Source organism: Simochromis diagramma, unplaced genomic scaffold (assembly GCF_900408965.1).
Source record: "Simochromis diagramma unplaced genomic scaffold, fSimDia1.1 OVJJ01000344.1, whole genome shotgun sequence".
Lineage (NCBI taxonomy): Eukaryota > Metazoa > Chordata > Actinopteri > Cichliformes > Cichlidae > Simochromis > Simochromis diagramma.
In genome coordinates, this window is record NW_024387375.1 from 3625986 (window position 1) to 3650439 (window position 24454).

The window sequence follows — 24454 nt, forward strand, 5'->3', positions numbered from 1 at the left end:
TCGACCGCCTGGGAACTTATGCCAGGGTCCTGTTTGTGGACTAGTTCGGCTTTTAACACCATTGTGCCTGAACTTCTCTCCTCCAAACTCTCCCACCTCAGCGTGTCACCAGCTGCCTGTCAGTGGATCACCAGCTTCCTGACAGACAGAAAGCAACAAGTGAGGCTGGGGGAGATCACATCTGAAACTCGGTCCCTCAGTATTGGTGCCCCTCAAGGATGTGTCCTCTCACCACTACTGTTCTCCCTCTACACTAACGACTGCACCTCCAAGAACTCGGCTGTTAAACTCCTAAAGTTTGCAGATGGCACCACTGTCATTGGCCTCATTCAGGATGGTGATGAATCTGCATACCGGCAGGAAGTTGAGCGGCTGGTACTCTGGTGCAGTCAGCACAATCTGAAGCTGAACACTCTTAAAACTGTAGAGATGACAGTGGACTTCAGGAGACAATCCTCAACTCTGCTCCCCCTCACCATATCAGACAGCCCTGGGTCGACTGTGAAGATCTTCAAGTTCCTGGGTACAACCATCTCCCAGGACCTGAAGTGGGAGACCAACATCAACTCCATCCTCAAAAAGACCCAGCAGAGGATGTACTTCCTGAGACAACTGGGGAAGTACAGTCTTCCACAGGAGCTGCTGATCCAGTTCTACACTGCGGTCATTGAGTCTGTCCTGTGCTCCTCCATCACAGTCTGGTATGGTGCAGCCACTAAACAGGACAGGAGCAGACTACAGCGGACTGTACGGGCAGCAGAAAGGATCATCGGCACCCCCCTGCCCTCCATCCAGGATCTGTACCTCTCAAGAACCAGGAAACGGGCAGGGAAAATCATCGCAGACCCCTCACACCCTGGTCACAGACTTTTTGATCTGCTGCCCTCTGGCAGACGGTACAGAAGCCTGCAGACCAGGACCACCCGACATAGGAACAGTTTCTTTCCCCTCGCCATCTCCCTTCTAAACAGTTGACCTGTCACACTGCTCCCACTGCCAGACTGCAACTGCACCTTATGTACATTCTGTAGTATTCATTCCACCTCATTTGATTTCTGTATTTTATGTATATAAGTTCTTTATAGTTGGTTTACACAGCTTTGTGTATGTATGTGTATGTATGTGTAGTGTGTGTGTGTGTGTGTGTGTGTGTGTGTGTGTGTGTGTGTGTGTGTGTGTGTGTGTGATTTACATTGCTGTGCTTGAGAGCCACCATCTACCGGAACCAAATTCCTTGTATGTGTCTCCACATATACTTGGCCAATAAACACGATTCTGATTCTGATTCTGAGTTGTTTTGTTTGCTATGAACTTTGACAGCCCTATTAAAGATTAATATCAGTCTGTACATGCTGCTGATGGCTTTTCTTCAGATTCTTTAATTCTCACTCGCTTTTGCAACTTTGTACTTATGTGTTACTCGCAGCAACAACTCCACCTCATTGTTAGTCCATTTAAAAAACTCAGTGCTTTTCCTCAGCATTCTGCCGCGAAATTTTAAAGAGCCGGAAAGTAAATAAGTGGCAGAATAAATGCGTTTCATGCATGTGCATTACTGGAAGGTAAGTATTTTCAGCTGTTTCAACGTGGACACACAACTCTGTGAAAACCACTGAAAACGATAGTGTGTACACGGAGCGTTTTCAGATGAAAACGCCATTTTCAAATCTATCCGGGCTAGTGTGGACGTAGCCTCAGCACCCGAGTGCCTTCAGCACCCGAGTGCCTTCATTGCTATCTTTGGTGAGTTCAACCATGTCCCCTAGGGCGCTACACAGCCAACTTACACACTATGTGGTTTGTCCCACCAAGAGGGAGAGGAATTTGGACCTACTGTATGCTAACGTCAAGGACGTATGCAGTTCTTCCCCCCACTGGGTAGGTCAGATGATCACCATATCCACCGCTATGTGCTTATTGTGAAGAAGGAGCCTGTGACTACTAGGAGTATTAGGAGGTGGTTGGGAGAGGCTTTAGCAGAACTACAGGGCGGTTTTTGAGATGACAGACTGGGAGACACTCTGTGAACCCAATGGTGAGGACATCAGTGGACTTAATGAGTGTATCACTGACTACATAACCTTCTGCACCAACTCCATTGTCTCAGCTCAAACTGTCCATTGTTACCCAAATAATCTTATAGAATTCAACATTAGGTGAGAAGGAAGATGGTGATATTTTATTAAGCTGCAAGTGGCATTGTCTCCTACCTTCTGTATGTCTTGTCATACCTTGGGTCTGAACGATCAGTCACAATTTGTGAATGAAAAGAAATTCCGTTCTTTGAAATCAACAAAACCTGTAACTACTGCTAAAACGTTTCTTTAAATATATTGTCGACCTGTAAAGCCAGCACCCCAATACAGGAAGTCTGGATTAACTCTGTTTAAAACCTACTGTGTATTACTCAGTAGGTTGTGCAGAGCTTAGAGCCGATGGGTGAAAGGACTTCCTCCAGACTAACTGCCTCTAACCCCCAGGTTTCTACCCTGCCTACTCTGATAAAAAAAAAACCCTGGAGCTAAAAGTAGCTTTGCAGGCCCAGTATTTACCAGCAACACCTGTTGCGGCAGCTTTCATCTAGATCAATGCTCTTGGAATATGGCTGAGTTTGTTTAGTGGTCTGAACAGTTTGCCCCAGGGGTCTGTTACTTTTAAAAGGCTGGAGTAACCTGTAATATTTATACTAATGTAGATTAATACTCAGATTTTTAATATTACTGTTTCACAGTGGGTTAAAAAGGAAATGTCCGCAATTTACTTTTTAAATGTGGGATATTTTTATTAAAGCAATTTAGCAGGAGCAATGAAAAAGCAGATTCAAATAATATTAATTGAATATTAATATTAATATTATCTCTTCAGTGTAACTATAACCCATTAGGAGAGGAGCCAAGTCCAGTAGGAAACAATGGAAATGCAAATCCTCTTGCATGTATACTCTAACACAACAAAAATGAGCAGAAAAAAGTCAAAAATTATAAATCAAATTAGTGAGTCCACAGACCGAATCTTCAGATGATGTTGTCTGCTCATTGCGAGAACTAGAAGAAGACACAGCTCCAAATGTTCCTGGGTACCCCCTTTTATACTCATTTGTCAATTTGCATACCCCTCTCTCTCTCCCTCTCTCTAGACATCCAATCACAGATTCTGACATACAATCACTCAATGTCAGTCTCTCTGAATTTTCACCCGCTTTTAATGAGGACAAAGGTTACTTCATTAATATGAATTCATCACATTTTTTTTCTTTTCTATTTCCTGCTTTAATAAGAAAAGTCAATAATTCCATGTGAATGTTCAGTTACATATTAATATTCTCACTTCATGTCTTGTTCAATTTATGCTATTTATCTTCAGTCAGATTTACCATTAGCTCAGTCTCACATGAGCCTCCATTTCAACATGATTTCCTTTTAATTCATGTACAAAGGAATACTTTTTGTCACTTTTTCTCTTCAAAACTCTCTGTTTGTCAATCATAATATGGTCTCTCTTTTTTTTAAAATTAAATCATGCATGTTAAAGGCAGACATTGTTAAAATATTTGCTTAGTCATTTTGACCAAGCATGTCTGAGCAATGTGTTATGTTTGCATTTTTGCATTCTCTGCTGGTACAAACAAACCCAGCACAGAAGCACGTACACACACACAAACAAAATAATTATTTATTTATTTATTTTCATGATGGCGATCGTGGAGCACCCTTCCCCATCATGTTCTTTTTCGTGTTCTTTTCTGGTTTCAGTAAGATGATATAACACTTTGGGAAAAAAATGCAAATCAGCAGTCCAAAGCTGGAGGCAAGAATAGCAAATATTTCTACAGCAACACTGAACTTCCCCTGGAGAGCTGACATATGCTGGAATAAATGTGATCCACACTGCACAGAATATTAGCATGCTAAAGGTGATAAACTTGGCTTCATTGAAATTATCAGGCAGTTTTCGAGCCAGAAAAGCAAAAATAAAACATAAGACAGACAAAAGTCCAATGTAGCCAAGCACAGCCCAGTAGCCCACAGATGTGCCCAGAGCACACTCTAAGGTGATCTTATCTTTAAATTCCTTAAAATTCTTAAATGGAAAAGGAGGCGAAACTGTTAACCAAATGATACATATGATAACTTGTATAAGAGTAAAACTTGTAACACAGAGTCTCTGCTGTGTAGGTCCAAACCATTTCTGAACATTACTACCTGGACGCGTTGCCCGGAAAGCCATCAAAACAACCATTGTTTTCCCCAGAACACAAGAGATGCAGAGCACAAAGGTGATCCCAAAAGCTACATGTCGCAGCATGCAGGACCATTCAGAAGGCTGACCAATGAAGGTCAGAGAACACAGGAAACACAATGTCAAAGAGAAGAGCAGCAGGAAGCTCAGCTCAGAATTGTTTGCCCTCACAATAGGAGTTTTCCTGTATTTGAAGAATATTAATGCCACACCAGTAGTCATGCATGTTCCAAATAAAGATGCAGCAGTCAGGAGTGCTCCCATAATTTCTTCATATGATAGAAACACTGCTTCCTTCTTTATGCACGTGTCTCTTCTTTCATTTGACCAAAATTCAGGGGGACATCTCAAACAGGTAACAGAATCTGCAAATTAATGTTAACACAATGTTAGAATTCTAAAGATTTACTAGATTTATGCGTTTGAATCTACTTTACAGCAGATTATACTCACTAGCACACTAACTATTACTCTACATTGGTCAGGCTACTGCTAAAGCTACACAATGAGAAGATGAGAAAAAATGTGTTGACAATGCTTTTGCACAGTCAATATGAGAAATGGTAAATAAGTCACTTCAAACATCGTTGGCCATTTTTCAGTAAAACTGACACTGATTCTGAACAAACTGCAGCATCAAGAAATTACATGCTGTGGTATAAAGCAACTGGTGCTGGAACAACAGCGAAAGTTATGATAGATAGGGCAGGTTTTGAAGCAGGGAGTGTGCTCATATTGTTCACAGTAGGTTAAAACAGCCCCATATTTCACTCTTCATTTGTTTTATGTATAGAAAAAAAGAGCATAATTATTAAAATTTCTGAGGGGTTTCCTCAATGTTGCGAAAGAATGAAAAAATATGCTGGAACATGAACAGTTATATTGCTTGTAGTTCATTAAAGTTTTTATTGAAATATTACCACACCTGTAGTGTTGCTTATCTCTCCCTCTGCACATCTTATACAGTCATAGCAGCAAACAGGCCTTCCTTTCTGGAGAACCTTGCGTGTTCCTGGGGGACATTTCTCACTGCAAACTGACACAGGCACCTGCATGAATAAATGTACAATAATAACCATGGATAAACTGCATGTATGATGATCTTTACAATCATTTCTTAATTTTACATGCATGAAGTTCAAATGTTTTAAAATAACACCTGGTTATAATTAATTCTTTATTCTTAATAAGCTTATTATTTGTACTCATTGTTTATTGATCACTCACCTGCTTTGAGTTTCTTGCCCAGATTAAAGAGTTATTTTGCAGAGTCAGCTGTTTGCCTGGAGAAAGTGATGCATCATAAAGGCCAACTGTCACAAACTCCACAATGCCGTTTTTTCTTGGCTGCCAGTTTATAATTTCATACTTTGCTGCTGGATCTCCATTCTCATCAAAGTAAACCTCATCTCCTTCTTTTGTTTTGAAATAAATTTTTAGAATGCGCTGCAAAATCTAAGAAGACAGGCAGTCTGTTAATTTATTGAATCTCATTTTGTAACACAGACAGCACAACTGCTACTTTTTGTTTAAATGTAACCTCACCATGAATGGATCTAGTTGCACATTTTTCTCACATGTTTTATTACAATTGAGGATATTGTGAAGGGCATGGGCCACTGCATACACTCCTTTATATACATTGTTAAAGATAGGCATGAGTGACATATCAGTGAAACTGTTTTTAACTCCAGTAAGATCTTCATGTCCGGTACACTCTCTTGGATTTTCTGCTGTTGACTTCAACTCCTTGAACTTACAGTTAAATAATGCCTCCCAGAACTCAGTAAACAAATCATTAGATGAATTAAGAAGTTTCACATTCAGCATGAACTCCTTCAGGCCAGTGACGTGTGATTTGGGAATGGAAAGACCAATGGCACCATCCAGTATGTGATGTATATCCATTTCTGCGGTTTGAGAATCAAATATCCAAGACTCACTGCCTATCCACTGATAACCAGTGAGGTTGTTGAGAGAAAACTCATGTAATAGCACATCCATATCAAAGTGGGACAGAAAGCCAACAATCACCTTGGAGGTTGAAGCTTTTATAATGTCAATGATCTTTTGAATTTTTTCATAGGGATCTGTCCTAAAAAAAGATACAGAATATTCCAGACAGATGCCCAGCTGCTGTGCAGTTTCTGTGAATGTTGCCATGCCTTTATTTCCATAATCATCATTGGTTCGAATAGCTCCAACCCAAGTCCATCCAAAGTACTTTACTAAATAGACCAGGGCTCTGCTCTGGTAGTAGTCACTGGGTATTGTTCTGAGGAAGGATGGGTACTTGGTTTTGTCACTGAGACAAGCACATGTGGCAAAGTGACTCATCTAAGCAAAAAGAAAAAAAGAAAAGAAAAGAGAGATTATAGTCACACTGACCATTAAAAATAGAAAAAAAATGTTGCACACATCCACATTTAATTTCAGTTTTCACTGTGTTAAGCACATTATATCCCTGCAAAGAGGGCTATCTAAAATGGAAAAATACAAAGAAAGCAGAACTTTTAAAGAGTCACATTTGTGTTTCCAGAAAAAAAAATATTTTTAGCTATCCTACCCACCATTGGTATATAAAATGGCCCAATTACGGTAGCTATTGCCATGCAAGGAGAGGAAGAAGTCTCTCCCATTATAGCCTGCACTTGTGCTGGTTTGGTACAAGGGGCCTCAGGTGCTGTGAAAATAATTTGATTACCATTCATCAAGGCTAGTGCAACTTTTATGCTTTGGGCAATGGAACCACAAGTATCATACATTTTATAGCCCAGAGAGACTCCTGGTAGTAGGTCTGTACTGTTATTAATCTCCTCAATGGCAAAAAGCATAGCCTGGGCGACCTGAAATTCCCTGAAATTCAAACTTCATTGAAAAAATGAAAAAGTTGACATAAAGACAATAGATTACTAACACATAAAATACTGAAATCAGTCAGTTATATGAAAATAGAAAAACAAGATAAAAGCAAGAAATAAAAGGATGAATTGTTTTATGTCTTAGATCATTTATCTATTTTAAATTTATTTTTATAATGTTATTTACCTCGTGCATTGAAGTGGCAGTGGTTTCTGCATGTAGGTATCCTTTCTGTCATTCCAGCTACTGTGAAAAGAGAACATCCCCCCCAGTATAATGTCCCCATCCCTAGATAACTGGGGATTCTCAGGATCCCCTCTTTGCATGCACACAGGTTCTTTTGCCTGAGAGAAAGATGCCACCAATAACAGTTGGAAAAGTGCCCACCCCTGTTCTGGCCACTTCTGTGTAAATGACATGCTGTCTGTAAAAAATAAACCACTGGGTGGCATTGCAAGTAACCTAGTCTAAGTGAAACATGCAGACTTTATTTATACATTTTGAAGCAGCAAAAATGAATAACAGAACCATCATGCTTCTTCTATGTGGAACAAAAGGTGGGGCCAGAGGAGTGGCCCTGCAAAACACTACTGTATTTACTATTGTAAATGTCCTCTCTGTATTACCATGCCCATAAATTACCATAAATTCATTGTTTTCAACTTTCATTGATTCGGATGCAATATAATATTTATCATTTCAATAGGTCCATGTAGATTCAAGAAAATCAGACTTTTGTGAGCCTGATAAAGTTAGCCATATGATTTCCTTTCCTTTTATTTCAACATTTTCAATTGGTTTTTCAATTATTTGTACAATAGGCAAACAGGAAGAAAAAAATCAGACATGTTTTTATTCTGGTTTATACAGCTTTTGAAGAGTGAAGCTCTTCAGTTCAGTTTAACTCAGTTGATACCTAGTATGATACCTAGTAGTCCACTAAGCGTGAACCATGTCAGGCCCTGGTGCTGTCCAACTCTTCATACTGGAGACCCTGTCTTGGATATCTGCCACTGTGATGGTTACTGGTCCCTGTCTCAGATCCCCTAGCCACTGAGCGTATTTTAAGTTGCGTCCTTCTCCCATATGTTCTTCCAGTATTGTTCCGACTCCATCATCCTATCTTTCAAGTCAGTTCCTTTCGCACTGATGATGTCTTCCCCCTGACCTGTCATCCTGGCTACCCCTTACCATAGCATGTGCATTGTACCTTGTCAATCTCTAACGGTAAGTATACGGTAGGCTTGCTTAGTGTTATTCTTATAATTCTCAATTCTTATAATTTGCTTTGTTTCTTGTTTCTTGCATTTTGCACACCACTGTTCCTTGTGAAGTTTGCACACAAGAATTTCACTCACATGTACAGTGTACCAGTAATGCGAAGTGACAATAAAAGTGATTTGATTTGATTTGATCCTGGACAGGGAGGAACGCTGGTTTGAGCGGGAAGTCAAGGGAAGCCATTTACGTGAAAAGGGAAAGACCATCTCTGAATCAACTCTGAATTGTACTCATGGCCATTGATCATTGGTCTTTGATCAATGGTCTTTGATCAGTAGTTGTTGATCAATACAACTTTTGTAATAAACCATCAAGATTTCTATTGGACCCTATTCCTACAAGACTGCTCACAGAAGTCTTACCACTACTTAATGCTTCAATCTTAAATATGATCAGTCTATCTCTATTAATGGGCTATATGCCCTAGTCATTCTTCAGGGCAGTAATTAAACTATTACTTTAAATGTCATCACGCGATCATTTGAACTAATTGAAGGCCAATCTCAAGCCTTCCTTTTTTCAATTATTTAAAAAAGATTAGTTGTTGAAGACCTAACTGATAATCTGCAGTGGGATAGTTTATTGAAAGAGTGATAGTCATGTTTCAGAACTCACCACAGTAAAAAAATAAACCTCGGCTCCTGGTGGCTTTCTCATGATGCATGTAGTGTTTTTTCTTTACATTATATTATATAAAGTACCATGAAGTGACTGTTGTTGTGATTTGGCACTATATAAATAAAACTGACTTGAATTGAATGGAATTTTGATACACAGTCTTGGAGTCTGTTATTATTCACTTTTTATGGGTGCGCAAAATAACACAACGGAACATTCAGAATTTATCAAAACTTTATTTGTAGAAATATTAATTTAGGGAAAGAAAAATATTTTTAAAAAAAAATCAACGGAACTTTTTACATGGAAAAGAAATTACAGATTTTGTTGGGAATATTTAATATACGATATAGAGCTTGTAGGAAGGACTATAGTTATTTGCTTCTTTCTTTCCTTCTTTCATGTAGTGAACCAGCATTTGTTTTTGAAATAATTAATTGCTGTGTTTTCTTAGATGTCAGTGGGTTTTGAATTATTTGAACAATATTTAAACTATAGAAGGGACAGATTCAATTTTGTTTTTTTTTTAGCAACCTCTCAGATCGTTCTTGAGGTCCCTTTACTCATCAGGTGTTTCTTTGTATTGTTTTCAGGTTTTAATAAAATAATGTAACACTTTGGCAAAAAAATGCAAAATAACATTCCATAGCTTGAGGCCAGAATAGCAAATATTTCCACAGCAACTGTGAATTTCCCAGGAGAGCTGACATAAGCAGGTATAAAGGTTAACCACACTGCACAGAATATCAACATGCTGAAAGTGATAAATTTAGCTTCATTGAAATTATCAGGCAGCTTTCGAGCTAAAAAAGCAAGTACAAAACATAACATAGCCAGCAGCCCTATGTATCCTAACACAGTCCAGAACCCTAGAGGTGATCCCAGGGCACATTCAAGTATAATTTTATCTTTGTAGTAGTTCATATTTTTGTAGGGGAATGGTGGATTTATTGCTAACCAAACTAAGCAAATCAAAATCTGTATGAGAGTGAATGCTAGAACACTCAGTCTTTGCTGTACAGGTCCAAACCACTTCTTAACATTACTGCCTGGAAGTGTAGCCTTGAATGCCATTACAACCACTATCGTTTTCCCCAGCATACAAGAGATGCAGAGCACAAAAGTTATGCCAAATGCTGTGTGTCGAAGCATGCAGGACCATTCGGAGGGCCGGCCGATGAAGGTCACAGAACACAGGAAACACAGAGTCAAGGAGAAGAGCAGCAAAAAGCTGAGCTCAGAGTTGTTTGCTCTGACAATAGGAGTGTGTCTGTATTGGAAAAATATTAGGGCTACAGTCATTGAGATGCACGCACCAAAGAGAGAAAAGGAGACCAACAGTATACCCAATAATTCTGTGAACGTGAGGAACTCAATAGCTTTCATTTCACAATTATTTCTCTCTTCATTGGACTTGAATTCAGGAGGGCATTTGTCACATTTCACTGCATCTGAAAACATAAATATCTTCATGATGTACACCACATACATCTTTAAATAGACCAGTAAAGTGCTGGCAGTGATTTTGCCCAACAGAAACACAATGAGCACAAGAGTAAAGGCTAGAAATCCAGCTGTCTCACTTGTAGTGTTGCTGAACTCCCCATCAGCGCAGGTGATGCAATCAAAACAGCAGATTGGCTTGCCCTTAACAAAAGCCTGACGGGTCCCAGGCAAACAACTCTTACTGCAAACAGACCTTGGCACCTGCATTATAGTGACAATATTAAAAACAATTTACTTCCAGATTTACAATTGTATACATTTAGTGTGATTGTAAAAGATCAAACGTCAGAACTTTAGGGTTAGAAAGGAACAGTATTATCTGTGTTGTTTTACCTCAAAATTCTCTCCTGCCCAGATGGCTCTCACACCTGCTTTCATCTTAAACTCCTGACCCTCAGGCTGGGATGCATCATAGTAACCAATTGTCTTAAAAAGTATGTAACCTTTTTCACCCATCTGCCAGTTCACCAATGCATAACGTGCCACAGGTTCACCTAACTCATCAAAGAACACTTCTTCACCAGTCTTAGTTGTAAAATTGACCTTGGTTAGGTAATGCAGTACCTACAGACAAACACTAATGTTACCTGACTATGTAACAATAGTCATTAAAAATAACATTTTGCATTTAGACACAGTACTTTCTTTTTATGTTTACCTGCCATGGTTGTACATTTTCCGTATCAGCACAAGTATTGTTCTCAAAAGGCTCCCTTTCATCTTTGCAAGTAAATAACATATGTAGAGCATGAGCAACAGCATACGTGGCTTTGTACACATTATTTAGCAGGCTGGCATCTGACACATCTGTGAAACGTGTCTTCACATGCAGGAGAGACTCCTTTCCAGTGCAGGCTATTGTCAGATCTTCAGCATGAGTCTCTGTTTGAGGAGACAGGTTGCACCTGAACACTGTCTCCCACAACTCCACAAGGCCCTGATTCCCAGGTATGGTGGAAGGCCTGCTGCTGGCTAGGAACTCTTGCAGTCCAGGAATGTGAGCATTTAATGCTGCAAAGCCAACTGCCCCCTGAACCACAGCGTAATTTACTGGAGAGGCAATATAACGGTATGTGATCCAGCCTTCACTCCCAACCCACTGCAGGCCTGTCACGTTCTGAGCATGAAGCTCTTTAAAAAGTATGTCAAGGTCTGTGCCATCAGCAAATGCCACTATTACCTTAGAGGTGGATTTCTTTATAATATTTACCACATTTAAGAACCACTTCCTTGGATTAGTTCGGTAAATGGCCACTGAGTACTCAACACACACACCTTCCCTTTCTGCTGCTTCCAAGAAAGTGGCCATACCACCATTCCCATAATCATTATTAGTTCTGATAGCTCCTACCCAGGTCCAGCCAAAATGTTTCACAAGCTTTGCTAATGCTTTGCTTTGGTAAATGTCACTAGGTATGGTTCTAAAAAAAGAAGGATAGTCTCTTCTGTTGCTAAGACATGCACAAGTAGCTGAATGACTGATCTGGAAAACAATAACATGGTTAAATGTCATATTGAGCATTGAAGACATTTAATGAAGATTATTGCATCTCAGGAAGTTTATGTGTGCATTGAGCATGCATGCCCCCAACACTCACCACAGGTATATGGAATGGTCCGATGGTGCGTGCAATGCCTATCGTGGAGGTGGATGTGGTTTCTCCTATGACAGCATGTACGTTGGAAAGTTTGTTACAGCTCCCTCCTCCACTTTCATATCTATTCATCAAGTTTAGTGATGCCCTAATGGACAAAGGTATACTGGGGCAGGAATCAAAGATCCTATAACCAAGTGTCACTCCTGGCAGCAACCCTGAGCTGTTATTAATTTCTTCTATAGCAAACATCATAGTGTATGCATACTGAAGCTCTCCTGGGTCCAGTCTGGACAAAGAAGAAGGACCAAAGTTTTCATAGCAGAAATAAGCAAAGAGGAAGATTATATTTAAAATATAAACAAACAACCCATATTGGAATAGGATTTATAGATAAATTATTTCATCCCAGTCTTACCCTTCACACTGTATTTTTCCTGGATTGACTTCAAAAGTTGGATAAACAGTGATGGGGTTCTGATGGAAAGAAAAAATTCCTCCAATGTTGATTTCTCCCTCCTTAGAAAACTGAGACAGTTCTTTTGTCCCATAGGTCTGACACACAGGCTTCCCTTCTCTCACAGCCAGACAGGAAAGAAGTAGTAGGTTGGCTATCAGCAGCATAGTTCCTCAGCTGAATGCTTCCTAACAAATGCTCAAAGATAAGCCTCCTCAACACTGCTTTTAATATGACTTTTATGTCACAAAGCCACAGGGACTTATGGGTGACAGCTGTGAATATTGTCTTTGTCTCTACCAATGATATTGGTTCTGCTGTGACTGACCAGTGAATAGGGATGTTAATGGGCTTAGAGGGCCTCCTACGAAAGTAATATCTTTTCATTCAACATAACCACTCCTTATACTAAGTTATTAGTGTTTATTACATATTCCATCTGTGGTTCACATTTTAACATCGTACTAAAGAGTAAAACATAAACAAATGCAATACATATTTGAATTACTGGTTTCCAGGACCAATATATAAAGTAATAAATTGATCAATGATTGTATACAAATTAAAATAAACAAATCTTAAAGATGGAGTAAGCAAACCCTCGTGCATTTATTATTTTTTAATGGTTTCTCCCCATCATATGTCTTTTTGTATTTCTTTCGGGTTTCACTAATAAAATATAACATTTTGGAGCAAATATACTGAAAAATAACCCAAAGCTTGAGGCCAGAATAGCAAATATCTCTACAGCTACAGTAAATTTACCAGGAGAACTGACATATGCTGGGATAAAAGTGACCCAGACTGCACAGAATATCAACATACTGAAGGTGATGAATTTGGCCTCATTAAAATTATCAGGCAGCTTTCGAGACAGAAAAGCAAGGATAAAGCATAGCAAACTGAGAAGTCCTATATATCCTAAAACAGCCCAGAATCCTAAAGGTGAACCTAAATTACACTCTAGTATAATCTTTTCAGTGGCATGGACTGTGTTTTTGTAGGGGAATGGTGGAGCAAAAATTAACCACAGCACACAAATCAGCAGCTGGAGTAAAGTACAGCTGAGCACACTTGTTCTCTGAAGTGCAGCAGAACACTGAGGAACTGTTTTTGCTGGCCTTGTAGCCTTAAAGGCAATCACCACTGTTATAGTTTTAGCCAAAATGCATGACATACACAAGGCAAAGCTTGCGCCAAAAGCTGTGTGGCGTAGCATGCATGACCACTCAGTAGGCTGGCCAATGAAGGTCAGAGAACACAAGAAACACAGAGTTAAGGAGAAGAGCAGCAGGAAGCTCAGTTCAGAATTACTGGCTTTGACAAGAGGTGTGTGACGAAACCGAAAGAAAACACATGACACTGCCAATGTTAAACTTGCTCCAAACAATGAGAAAGCGGCGAGTAGGCCCCCCATAGTTTCTCCAAAAGACAGGAACTCAATCACCTTTGGAACACAGTGGCTGCGATCTTCATTCGACCAGCACTCCAGCGGACATAGTAAACACACTGCAGAATCTGAGTAGAAAGTGTCAAACATAAAAACGTATTTTGATACACCTAATACTGAAATAAACACTTCCTAGTAATGTATCAACTTATTAACACTTTTTTACATAGTAAAAATGACAGGAAATTTTCTACACACTGTTTGAGTTGCTAATCTCTCCAGCAGCACAGGCAATACAGGAAAAACAGCAGATGGGTTTGCCTTTAATTGCAGCCTGGCGGAAACCTGGCGGACAGCTCTCACTGCAGACAGACAATGGCTTCTGTAACAACACCACAACTCAAAGGTCACAGTTTGTTCCTCTTGTAATCCACATACTTAATTTAGATTGTTCAATTTATTTCACATTAATAATATTGAAGAAAGAAAAACATACAAACATGCATTTAACCTTCAGACCATTATTTTACTCATTATTCTGCATCAGAGGGGAAAATTAACATAAAAATAGTTCTGAAGCTGTTATGTTAACATTGTTATTGAAAATTAACATTGAAAATTAAGGATTATACATATCTGTGTATGTGGGAGAGATTGTTTTTATTTGCTAAAGTTCAATATTAAAAAACTTTATGAATGACAGTTTTTATTAATAAAATTTTAATTTTAATCAACCTGCAAAATAAGTATTAAATAAATATTCCTTGCTCTCAAATAGACTTACCATTTGGGATTCAGAAACCCATGTTATATTGATTCCATTCATGGCAAGCTGACTTTCATTTGGTAGTGAAGCATCATAGCTCCCTACAGCCACAAAAATTATATCTCCTGCTTGGTTTCTCTGCCAGTTCACAAGTTCATACATTGCTGAAGGGTCTCCATTTTCATCAAAATATACTCTTTCTCCCGACTGAAGAGTGAAATTGACATCTTGGAGGTGTTTCACAATCTACCAATCCAAAACGAGGGTTGGTAACTTAGCATATATAGAATTCTAGATCAAATAAATACTTTTTCTACGATTTTGTAAGGTAATGTCTTACCTTTTTTGGCTCTAAATGATCCTTCCATATACATGACTGATTCATGGCTTTAGCACTTTGACCACAATTTAACAAGTTATGCATAGCATGAGCTATGGCATACACAGCCTTGTACACATTGTTAGATATCCTTAGTTGTGATACATCTGTAAAAGGATTGTTTATGTCCTCTAACTTCTCAGAGCCAGAGCACTGAATCTGACCAGGCAGCCTGGATTGAAAACTGCAGCCAAAAACCGTTTCCCAGAACTCTCTTAGCACACTATTCTGAGGATCCTGACTTGGGTTAACCTGTAAAAGAAATTCTCGCAGGCCTGCAATCTTTGCCTTTCTGATGGTGAAGCCCAGAGACCCTGTCAGTATGCCAGAGTACCTCTTAGTAGTCAAATGACTTGCTGTTATCCACGATTCACTGCCCACCCACTGCAACCCAGTCAAGTTCTGCTTCAGAGCTTCCTCCAGCAAAATGTCCATCTCACCCTGGGCAAGAAAGGCAATCAAAACTCTTGCACTGCCACTACGAATCACTTCAATCACCCTTGCAACCTCCTCACTAGAGTCAGTCCTTGAAATGGCCTCTGAATATTCAACACAAACCCCTTCCTGACTTGCTGCTGTGATAAAAGTTGCCATCCCATTGTTGCCATAATCATTGTCACTTCTGACTGCCCCAACCCATGTCCATCCAAAATATTTTACCAGTTTTGCCAGGGCCCTGCTCTGATAGTAATCACTGGGGATGGTTCTGAAGAATGAAGGGTAATCCTTTCTGTTACTCAGACAAGCACATGTGGCAAAATGGCTGATCTGAAATGAAGTAAAAGAGAAAAACAAAAACAAATTGACAAGTAAGTGGGAAGAGATTTACAGTTGGGTCTTCAGAGACAAAACAAAATGTTGTTTCTGGCTTGTAACTAAATCTAATGTAAAGCTTGGAAGCCTTAAATCTAAGATTCACATAAACCTGTAAGTGACCAAAAAAGTTACTGAACTTCAATTTTTGGAGAGAGTTACATTATAAAAAATTGACACAAATATTACAAATACTTACTACTGGTATTTGGAAGGTCCCACAAATTTGTAGCATCACAATGGTTGAGGAAGACTCAGAAGCTCCAATGATGACATGAACAGATGAATGACTGCTGCAGGTTTTCTCTGCTGTCCTTTCCTGTCCATTTAGTAAACCCATCACTGCACGTGTTGAAGGCAGTGTTGAACCACAGCTGTCAAATATCTTATAACCAACTGAAATATTAGGCAGTAAAGTGTTGCTATTGTTGATCTCTTCTACTGCAAAAATCATTGTTTGGGCAAAACGAAATTCTCTCAAATTTATCCTGAAAAGAGTAAAAAAAAGTGTTTTAAAAAGTGTAATGTAAAGTCATGTTCTTCAAGTCATGAACCCTGCAAAGGGAAAAAAGACAAACCTGGAGCATGTGAGAGTTTCTGGAGTATGAGTCAGGGAGAACGAAGGCTTTGAGATTTGGCTATGGATAGAAAAAGCTCCTCCAATAGTAATATCCCCTTTCTTAGTCAAAAGAGGAACCTCTGGACTTCCTAGCATTTCACAGAGAACAGTATTTTCCTCTGCTCTGCAGACTCCCATAAATAAACCCCAAAATAACACTCTGAATGTGCAGTCATACATCTTTTACAGACAACCACACTCATGCATGTACAGCCCTGTACTCTGTTCTGATATTACTGACCAAGCATGTGTATTCTTTAATGGGCAGAGCTTTATAGAGCTATAATTGATGAAGCCTGAGGTCCTCCTATCATATCACAGTATGACATACATTGTCACACTGGTTTGCGATTTTTATGGCAGACAACTATTTTTTATTTTTGAGTCACCCTTACCAGAAAATGCATATATTTTAAGCTGTCTTCTTTGGAAACATTTGATATAATAATAGTGTAAATTGTTTTGTAAATTATGTAAATTGTTATAATAGTGGTACTTGAAACAATTTAATAATTTAAAAACATTAAATTTTTGAATGACACAAGACTCCACGTGGGACCATACAACTCAACACACACAGAGCTAGATATTCTAATTCAGCTGCACAGTTTGCTTTATTATGCAATGGTTCAAAACAGGAACCATTTGGCAGTGTGATAAAATCAACACAATTTAAAATAAATACTTAATACTTAAACAGCTGTCAAACTTCTATTTAAGATATTGTAGGTGGCAACATTCCATAACCTTTGTGGTAACTAAATAAAGACTCTAAACAAGACATATATGTAAATATTTGTTTTGTAAACACACTCACACACTCACACACTTATATAGACTGATTAGTAACCCACTGGCAACCAAAAGTTGCTAGTGAAATCTGAAATTCATGAGTAGTTACTGGAGATTGCTAGCAGTCATGAAACTGGTCACAAACCGTTATGGCACTGCAGCATACTACTACATAGCTACGGCTGGCTAGTTCCCACATTTGAAAGTTAGTATGAACGATAAAGATTAGCAAGTGACTTGCCAAGCTCTAGTTACACTGGGAAAAGGGTGAAGCAAACCAGTATGGGGCGTCGTTTGTAAACTGAAACATGCTGAAATTAACGGCAAAATTTTTCCACATATAGCTTAAAACCTTACAAAAACATGTTTTTTTCGAGTCACTTTTCACAACAGTTACTAAAACATTTGTAATTTTTTATATTTAAAACACAATTTTAAATGTTAAATCTACATGTTAAATACTAAATCTAAATATTGTATTTAAATTTAAATGTTAAATCTAAATGTTACGGGAAACTAAATATTTAGCTAACATGCAAATTTATTGTACAGGTCAACAGAAAACCAAAATAAAAGCTTTACGAAAACCTCCGGCGCTAAAGTGTGCCGGTAGTGGTCGGGTTGTTTGTCTGCTCTTGCCTGACAGTCACATCTAACCACCATGAGCTGCTTCACTTCTTGCTTACCAACATGTCCAGCGATTTAGCTGAAAACATCGAAAGAGCCATTTTGTTGGCCATCCAAAGGTTCAGCAGTAGTCACACTAAGCAACTGCAGTGTCCACTTCACAATCACCGCAGCATATGTCCAGCTAAATCGCTGGACATGCTGGTAGTTAATTTCAGCATGCTTCAGTTTACAAACGGCGCCCCATAAACCAGAAACAGAGAACATTTACCTTCAAAGTTTTACCTCTTGAAACATGTTGATTATAGTTATGAAGCACAACTTTTACTTTGAGGGCAAATATTCTACATTTCTGGCCTGCATCACACTTTTTCAGGTTTCGCTATATGTCTGAGAGTACATGGTAAATGACTACTAACAGGTTGGTGTGTTTGATTCAAAATGTGGGTGACTGTTGCAATCAGCTAGAGAAAAAAGCAATCACAAGGAGCTTTACAACTGAAATCATGTTTATAAGTGAGTACAAAATGTATTGTTGACATCTTTGGACTTTATTGTAACTCGTTCACATAGATACTGTAGTTAGTTGCATAGCCACTGTGACTGACAGGTGTCCTGACAGCAGTGGTGAGTGAAATGTTAGCATTATTATAGCATTAACACAGAAGTCACATTAATCTTGAGGTTTTAAAATGCAGTCCAAAACTAATGGGTGACATCATGGTATCATAGTGGCGATGTCTATGGCTGACATTTTTTCTCTCTCTTTTCTCTCTGTGTGGACGTGTGTGTGATGGTATCGTATAAACTAGGGGTGCAACGATATTCGTATCGATATTGAACCGTTCGATACAGTGCTTTCGGTTCGGTACGCATATGTATCGAACAATACAACATTTGTAATTTATTTTATCAATTTTCCTTCTGACGATGCTGTCTGTGTTGAGCGCTCAGTGAATCTGTGTTCGACTACTCCGCCTAGGCTGCACTGTCGAGCGCAGATCCACTGAGCGCTCAACACAGACAGCATGGTCAGAAGGAAGAGAGCAGGGCAAGCTAGCGAGACAGAAGTTAAGCTCTACTTGCAACATTCAGATCTGGCGTTTGGAATTATTTTGGTTTTCATGTGACGTATGACCCTGAAGGTAAGCGAGTCATGGACTAAAGTAAAACAGTATGTTGGATGTGCCATGCAATGCTCAATTACATTGGTGTGAACTAGTGTGTTAGCGCAGTTAGCTCGTTAACGTGTTTGCAGTCTAGCCCCAAACATCGGCAGTAGCTCGTTAACGGAGATTTGCCGTGTTGTGGCGTTAAGGTCATTTCAACGAGATTAACCTGAAAGCACTAGTGGGAACACAACGAATATGACTGCACATTTACGCCGACATCATCCTAGTGCAAAGACAAGTGGAAGCAGACAAAAAAAAGCAAGCATGCTACTAACTTTAGCCGAGTCATTTAGACAGCTGTTAGCACATGATTCTCCTTATGCTGCTGAGAATATAGCCCAGAAGAAGCGGATAGTATAGCTTTTATTTTGGAAAGAGACATTTCTCTGTAATAAACTCTCTTTTCCAAAGATGAGTGATTCCTCAATCAGATACAGGGCTCGCAATATCGCTAGCCCGACATCCCGGAGCTAGCGATTTTTTCAGTCGGGCTACCAAAATCTCTCTTCCCTGCCCGTCGGGCTATTGTAGGAAAAATATATGTCAATGCTTTTGCATTCTTTCAGAAATGTAGCTGGGTAATTATGTCATTGGCATCGGTGAGCCACTGTCAATATGTGACATATTGAAGTCGCGTTTGAATTTGCGCTTGTTTTTTTTGCTTTCACTTTGCAATCGTGCGAACTGTGTATAGAGAGCGACAGCACTGATCTGTGAGTGATGATAATTTGTGCACCAATTCCTCTGACATCGTCTTATTAATCGTTAGCTTACTATGCAAACATGACAAGTGAAATCTCCCGCAGCTTAAACATGTGAGAGGTTGATCGCGCAGAGAATCGCTGAGCTTATGTGAGTGAGCGTGTAAAAGCATTTCAGTTCTGCTGAGCCAAATAAGACAGGTCAGGGTGAAGAAGTGACAGCCAAAGAAAAGCTTACCACAAAACGGAGAAGTTATGACAAATCAGACTATAAGGCAAAAAGAAAGTGCAGCTTTATGGTTTCATGGACAAAAGAATTTCTGTGGCTGCAATATGATGAGCTAAATAACCAGGGCTGCACATAAGTGGTCCGCAGGTGCGCATTCGCTGTCAAAATAAAAAACACGCACAAGGGTTAGGGTTAAATTTAAAAACTGTACTTTTGAGTTAAAATATATATTTATAATTTTAATAAATGACAAATTAAAAATGCATGAACATTTTTTTGTATCGAAAAAATATCGAACCGTGACACCAAAGTATCGAACCGAACCGAACCGTGAATTTTGTGTATCGTTGCACCCCTAGTATAAACCCATACTTTATCCACAATAGCGTAAACAAATTTTAAACAGATTTTGTACAACATCCCAATATTTTCAGAATTGGGCTTGTATGATAAATACTAACACTGAATATGGTCCGTAAACTGTTGTCTGATATACCTTGCACTTTTCTGTCAGTGAGGCTGTACAATGTCCAACAAACTTGATCAGTGCTGAGGAGTGATTGTTTTTAAAAGGTTGAGTGTGAACAGGTCATGCCTGAGAAAGAGGCCTGGTTCAAAAGTGCATACTGCAATATTTGAAAAAATTACTTTTAACATATTAAACACAGAACTCAGTTCAGAACTGATTCAATTTAATTTTATTTATATAACAGCAATTCACAATAACAGTTGCTTCAAGGTGCTTTATATTATAAGGTAAAAAGACCCTGCAATAATCCAACAATTTGCAGGATCAGGTTCAGGTTTATGTGTTTTTTCAAGCATTTTTATTTTGTAATGACAAAGCTTTTTGACTCATGTGTACATGATAAAGGTTTGCAAATCAGAAGGCATTGTCTATACTGTAGACTATACCTATGCTAATAATAAAGTGCGACAAGTAGTTTTTTTTAGTTTAATTTATTCATATTAAACTAAAGAACGTTATATTCACTTAATTCCCAATTTAATAATGAACTAAAAAAAGTGTATCAAATATTTATTACACATTTTTATTGTTGATTGTTATTGTTAATGTTACTGACAGTGTTAGAATTAGTACACTATAAAATTATCAAAATCAATACAAAAAAGAAAACTCTACATTCTACAGAAAACGTCGTACATTCACTTTGTACAATTTTTTGAAGATTTTTGAAAAACTAGAAAATACAAATACAATACATGTGAAAATGAATGTCACACCAAAACGTAAGGGTAAGTAGTGAAATCAAAAAGTATACGACTAAATGCATTTGAAATAAGACTGGTGCCTTGATTTATTTTGATTGTATTTTTCCCATCAAATGTTTCTTTGTGTTCAGTTCAGGTTTAATTACAATAATATAGCATTTTGGTGCAAAAATACAAAAGAGTAGCCCATAGCTTGAGGCCAGAATAGCAAATATTTCCACAGCAACTGTGAATTTTCCAGGGGAGCTGACATAAGCTGGTATAAAGGTTAACCACACTGCACAGAATATCAACATGCTGAAAGTGATAAATTTAGCTTCATTGAAATTATCAGGCAGCTTTCGAGCTAAAAAAGCAAGTACAAAACATAACATAGCCAGAAGCCCTATGTATCCTAACACAGCCCAGAAACCTACAGGTGATCCCAGGGCACATTCAAGTATAATTTTCTCTTTGTAATGGTTCATATTTTTGTAGGGGAATGGTGGGTTTATTGTTAGCCAAAGAATGCAAATCAATACCTGTATGAGAGTGAATGCTAGAACACTCAGTCTCTGCTGTACAGGTCCAAACCATTTCATGACATTAGTCCCTGGAAGTGTAGCTTTAAAGGCCATCAGTACTACTATTGTTTTCCCCAGAATACAAGAGATACAGAGCACAAAAGTTATGCCAAATGCTGTGTGTCGAAGCATGCAGGACCACTCTGAGGGCTGACCAATGAAAGTTAGAGAACACAAGAAACACAGAGTCAAGGAGATGAGCAGCAGGAAGCTCAGCTCAGAATTGTTGGCCTTTATCAGTGGAGTGTCCTTCTTGATTAAGAATAGAGCAGCCACTATCAAATTAAGGAGAACACCAAAGAAAGTAAAAAACACAATAATTTTCCCCATAAATTCTGTGAAGGAAAGAAACTCAACATTTTTTAATATACATGCATCTCTGTTTTGATTGGACCAATATTCTCCAGGACACTTTTTGCAGTCATTAGAATCTGTAATGAAAATAGTGTTGCCGTTATTGGTATTAAATCAGTGTAACTGTAAATCAGTAACTGTACCACAGAAGACTTAAACATGACACATAAACTGTAGAAAGCAAACAGTGTATGCACGTTGCTGTAATTCAGGACTGTGATACCTGTGGTGTTGCTGATTTCTCCTTCTGCACATGGCATACAGTCATAGCAGCAGACTGGCTTTCCTTTTTGAAGAACTTTATGTGTTCCTGGATGGCAGCTGACACTGCACACTGAGACAGGCAACTTCAGATCCAATAAAGAGGAATATGTGAAAGTTTTTGAAGAGACGCATTTTTAACTGTTGTTTTATCAGTTAAAATATTTACCTCTTTGCTTCCTCCAGGCCACACAATGGCTTCCGTTTTAAGAACAAACCTCTGACCAGGAGGTAGAGAAGCATCATAATAGCCAACTGGTATAAACTGAACAGATCCATCTGGTCCATGCTGCCAGTTTACCACCTCGTACCTGGCAGCAGTTGCTCCAGTGCTGTCAAACCACACTCGATCCCCATTCTTAATAGTAAAGTTCACTTGCTTTAGGGACTCCACTACCTGAAGACCAGAAAACTAAACTGTGTCATATATTGCCATTATATTAATATCACTATTTTGATGTACAAAACAAAGAAAAGTTTAGTCATTAGTTTAGTTTACCTGCCTATGAGTAACATGAACTTTCTTGTCACACCCTTGAATGTTTGAGCACTTTAGGATATTATGCAGAGAATAGGCTACAGCATAGACTGCTTTGTAAATGTTACTGGAGTATCTCAGCTCTGCCACATCATCATCATAATCTATCAGCTCCATTAGATCCTGATTTTCTTTGCAAAATGTAGTATTTATCATACTGTCCTGGTTTGCCTCCTTACACTGAAATTCTGTCTCCCAAAAGCCTTTGACTAAAAAATCTTCCATGCCACTGATATTAGCCTTTTGCACTGCAAAGCCCAGTGAGCCTCCCAATACAGCAAAGCTGGTAGGAGTCACAAGGCTGTCAGCAGTAATCCAGGCCTCCACTCCAATGAATTGTCTGCCAGTGATGTTGTGCAGATTCAATTGCTCCAGAAGGTTGTTCATCTCTACATGGGCCAGGAAACCAACAATAACCCGGGCAGTGCTCTTACGGATCACATCAACCACTTTTAGAAGTTTTTCTGGTTCTGCCCTGTGAAACTTCTCTCTGTATTCCACACATACTCCTTCTTCTTGGGCCGCAGCTAGGAAGATAGCCATGCCATTGTTACCATAGTCACTATCACTATTGACTGCTCCAACCCAGGTCCAGCCAAAGTGCTTGACCAGTTGAGCGAGGGCTCGACTTTGATAAAAGTCACTGGCAATGGTTCGAAAAAAAGAAGGATATTCTGTCCTGCTACTCAAACACTCACAAGTAGCTGAATGACTTATCTGAGTACACACAATAGAAAGATGTAAGAAAGAGAGACAGAATAAGGAAAGTTTACATTTCATATGCATACATGGAATATCCATCAACATCCCTCTTACCACTGGTATTTTAAATGGTCCAGTAGTTTGTGACAGAACAATGGTTGAAGAGGATTCAGACTCCCCAATAATAGCATGCACAGCTGATTGGCCAGAGCAGCTCTTTCCCAGCATCCATTCATCACCATTAATCAGGGCCATAACTGCACGCATTGAGGACAGTGTTGAGCCACAGTTGTCATAAATACGATATCCAATAGAAACATTGCGAAGAAGAGAACTGTTTTTGTTTATTTCCTCAATAGCAAATATCATCGTCTGTGCAAATCGAAACTCCCTAAGGTTGACACTGAGAAATGACAAGCAAATATAAACTTGTGTTTACTGTCACAAAACTCAGTATTTTTGTTAATAGCATAAAATTACCTGGAACACCTGAGGCGTTTGGGTTTCTCTGTAAAGACAAGTGAAGGCGATGTTATTTTGCTGTGGATGGAAAAGGCTCCACCGATCATAACATCTCCTTCTTTTGACAGCATAGGAAACTCTGGACTCCCCAGTATCTGACACAGAGAAGCTTTCTCCTCTACAGTTTGAAATGCAAAAAATCCAATGAACACTAGCCCTGTTATCAATGACAACATCTTCTATTTATGCATTATGGTGGGAAAAAGCTACTCTTGTCTGGGTTAGAGCAGAATTT

At 38.9% G+C, this 24454-nt stretch overlaps 3 protein-coding genes and 1 pseudogene across 3 annotated transcripts; all 4 read right to left on the reverse strand.

Moving 5' to 3' along the window:
• Window positions 1-3686: 3686 nt before the first annotated feature.
• Window positions 3687-6640, reverse strand: LOC120719958 (annotated as a pseudogene).
• A 2781-nt stretch (window positions 6641-9421) lies between these two features.
• Window positions 9422-12738, reverse strand: LOC120720012 (extracellular calcium-sensing receptor-like). Its single transcript, XM_040009594.1, has 6 exons — window positions 12520-12738; window positions 12105-12390; window positions 11165-11989; window positions 10840-11070; window positions 10584-10707; window positions 9422-10451 (listed from the first exon to the last, which is right to left on the reverse strand). Exons 1-6 carry the CDS (start codon window positions 12723-12725, stop codon window positions 9538-9540), a joined length of 2586 nt encoding a protein of 861 aa, XP_039865528.1. The 5' UTR covers window positions 12726-12738; the 3' UTR covers window positions 9422-9537.
• A 439-nt stretch (window positions 12739-13177) lies between these two features.
• Window positions 13178-16647, reverse strand: LOC120719883 (extracellular calcium-sensing receptor-like). Its single transcript, XM_040009442.1, has 6 exons — window positions 16485-16647; window positions 16106-16394; window positions 15055-15861; window positions 14733-14960; window positions 14207-14330; window positions 13178-14076 (listed from the first exon to the last, which is right to left on the reverse strand). Exons 1-6 carry the CDS (start codon window positions 16619-16621, stop codon window positions 13178-13180), a joined length of 2484 nt encoding a protein of 827 aa, XP_039865376.1. The 5' UTR covers window positions 16622-16647.
• Window positions 16648-21306: 4659 nt separating this feature from the next.
• Window positions 21307-24454, reverse strand: LOC120719857 (extracellular calcium-sensing receptor-like). The gene is made up of 6 exons (XM_040009392.1): window positions 24178-24454; window positions 23812-24100; window positions 22957-23712; window positions 22627-22854; window positions 22420-22543; window positions 21307-22273 (listed from the first exon to the last, which is right to left on the reverse strand). The coding sequence occupies exons 1-6, from the start codon at window positions 24393-24395 to the stop codon at window positions 21366-21368; spliced, it is 2523 nt and encodes an 840-aa protein (XP_039865326.1). The 5' UTR covers window positions 24396-24454; the 3' UTR covers window positions 21307-21365.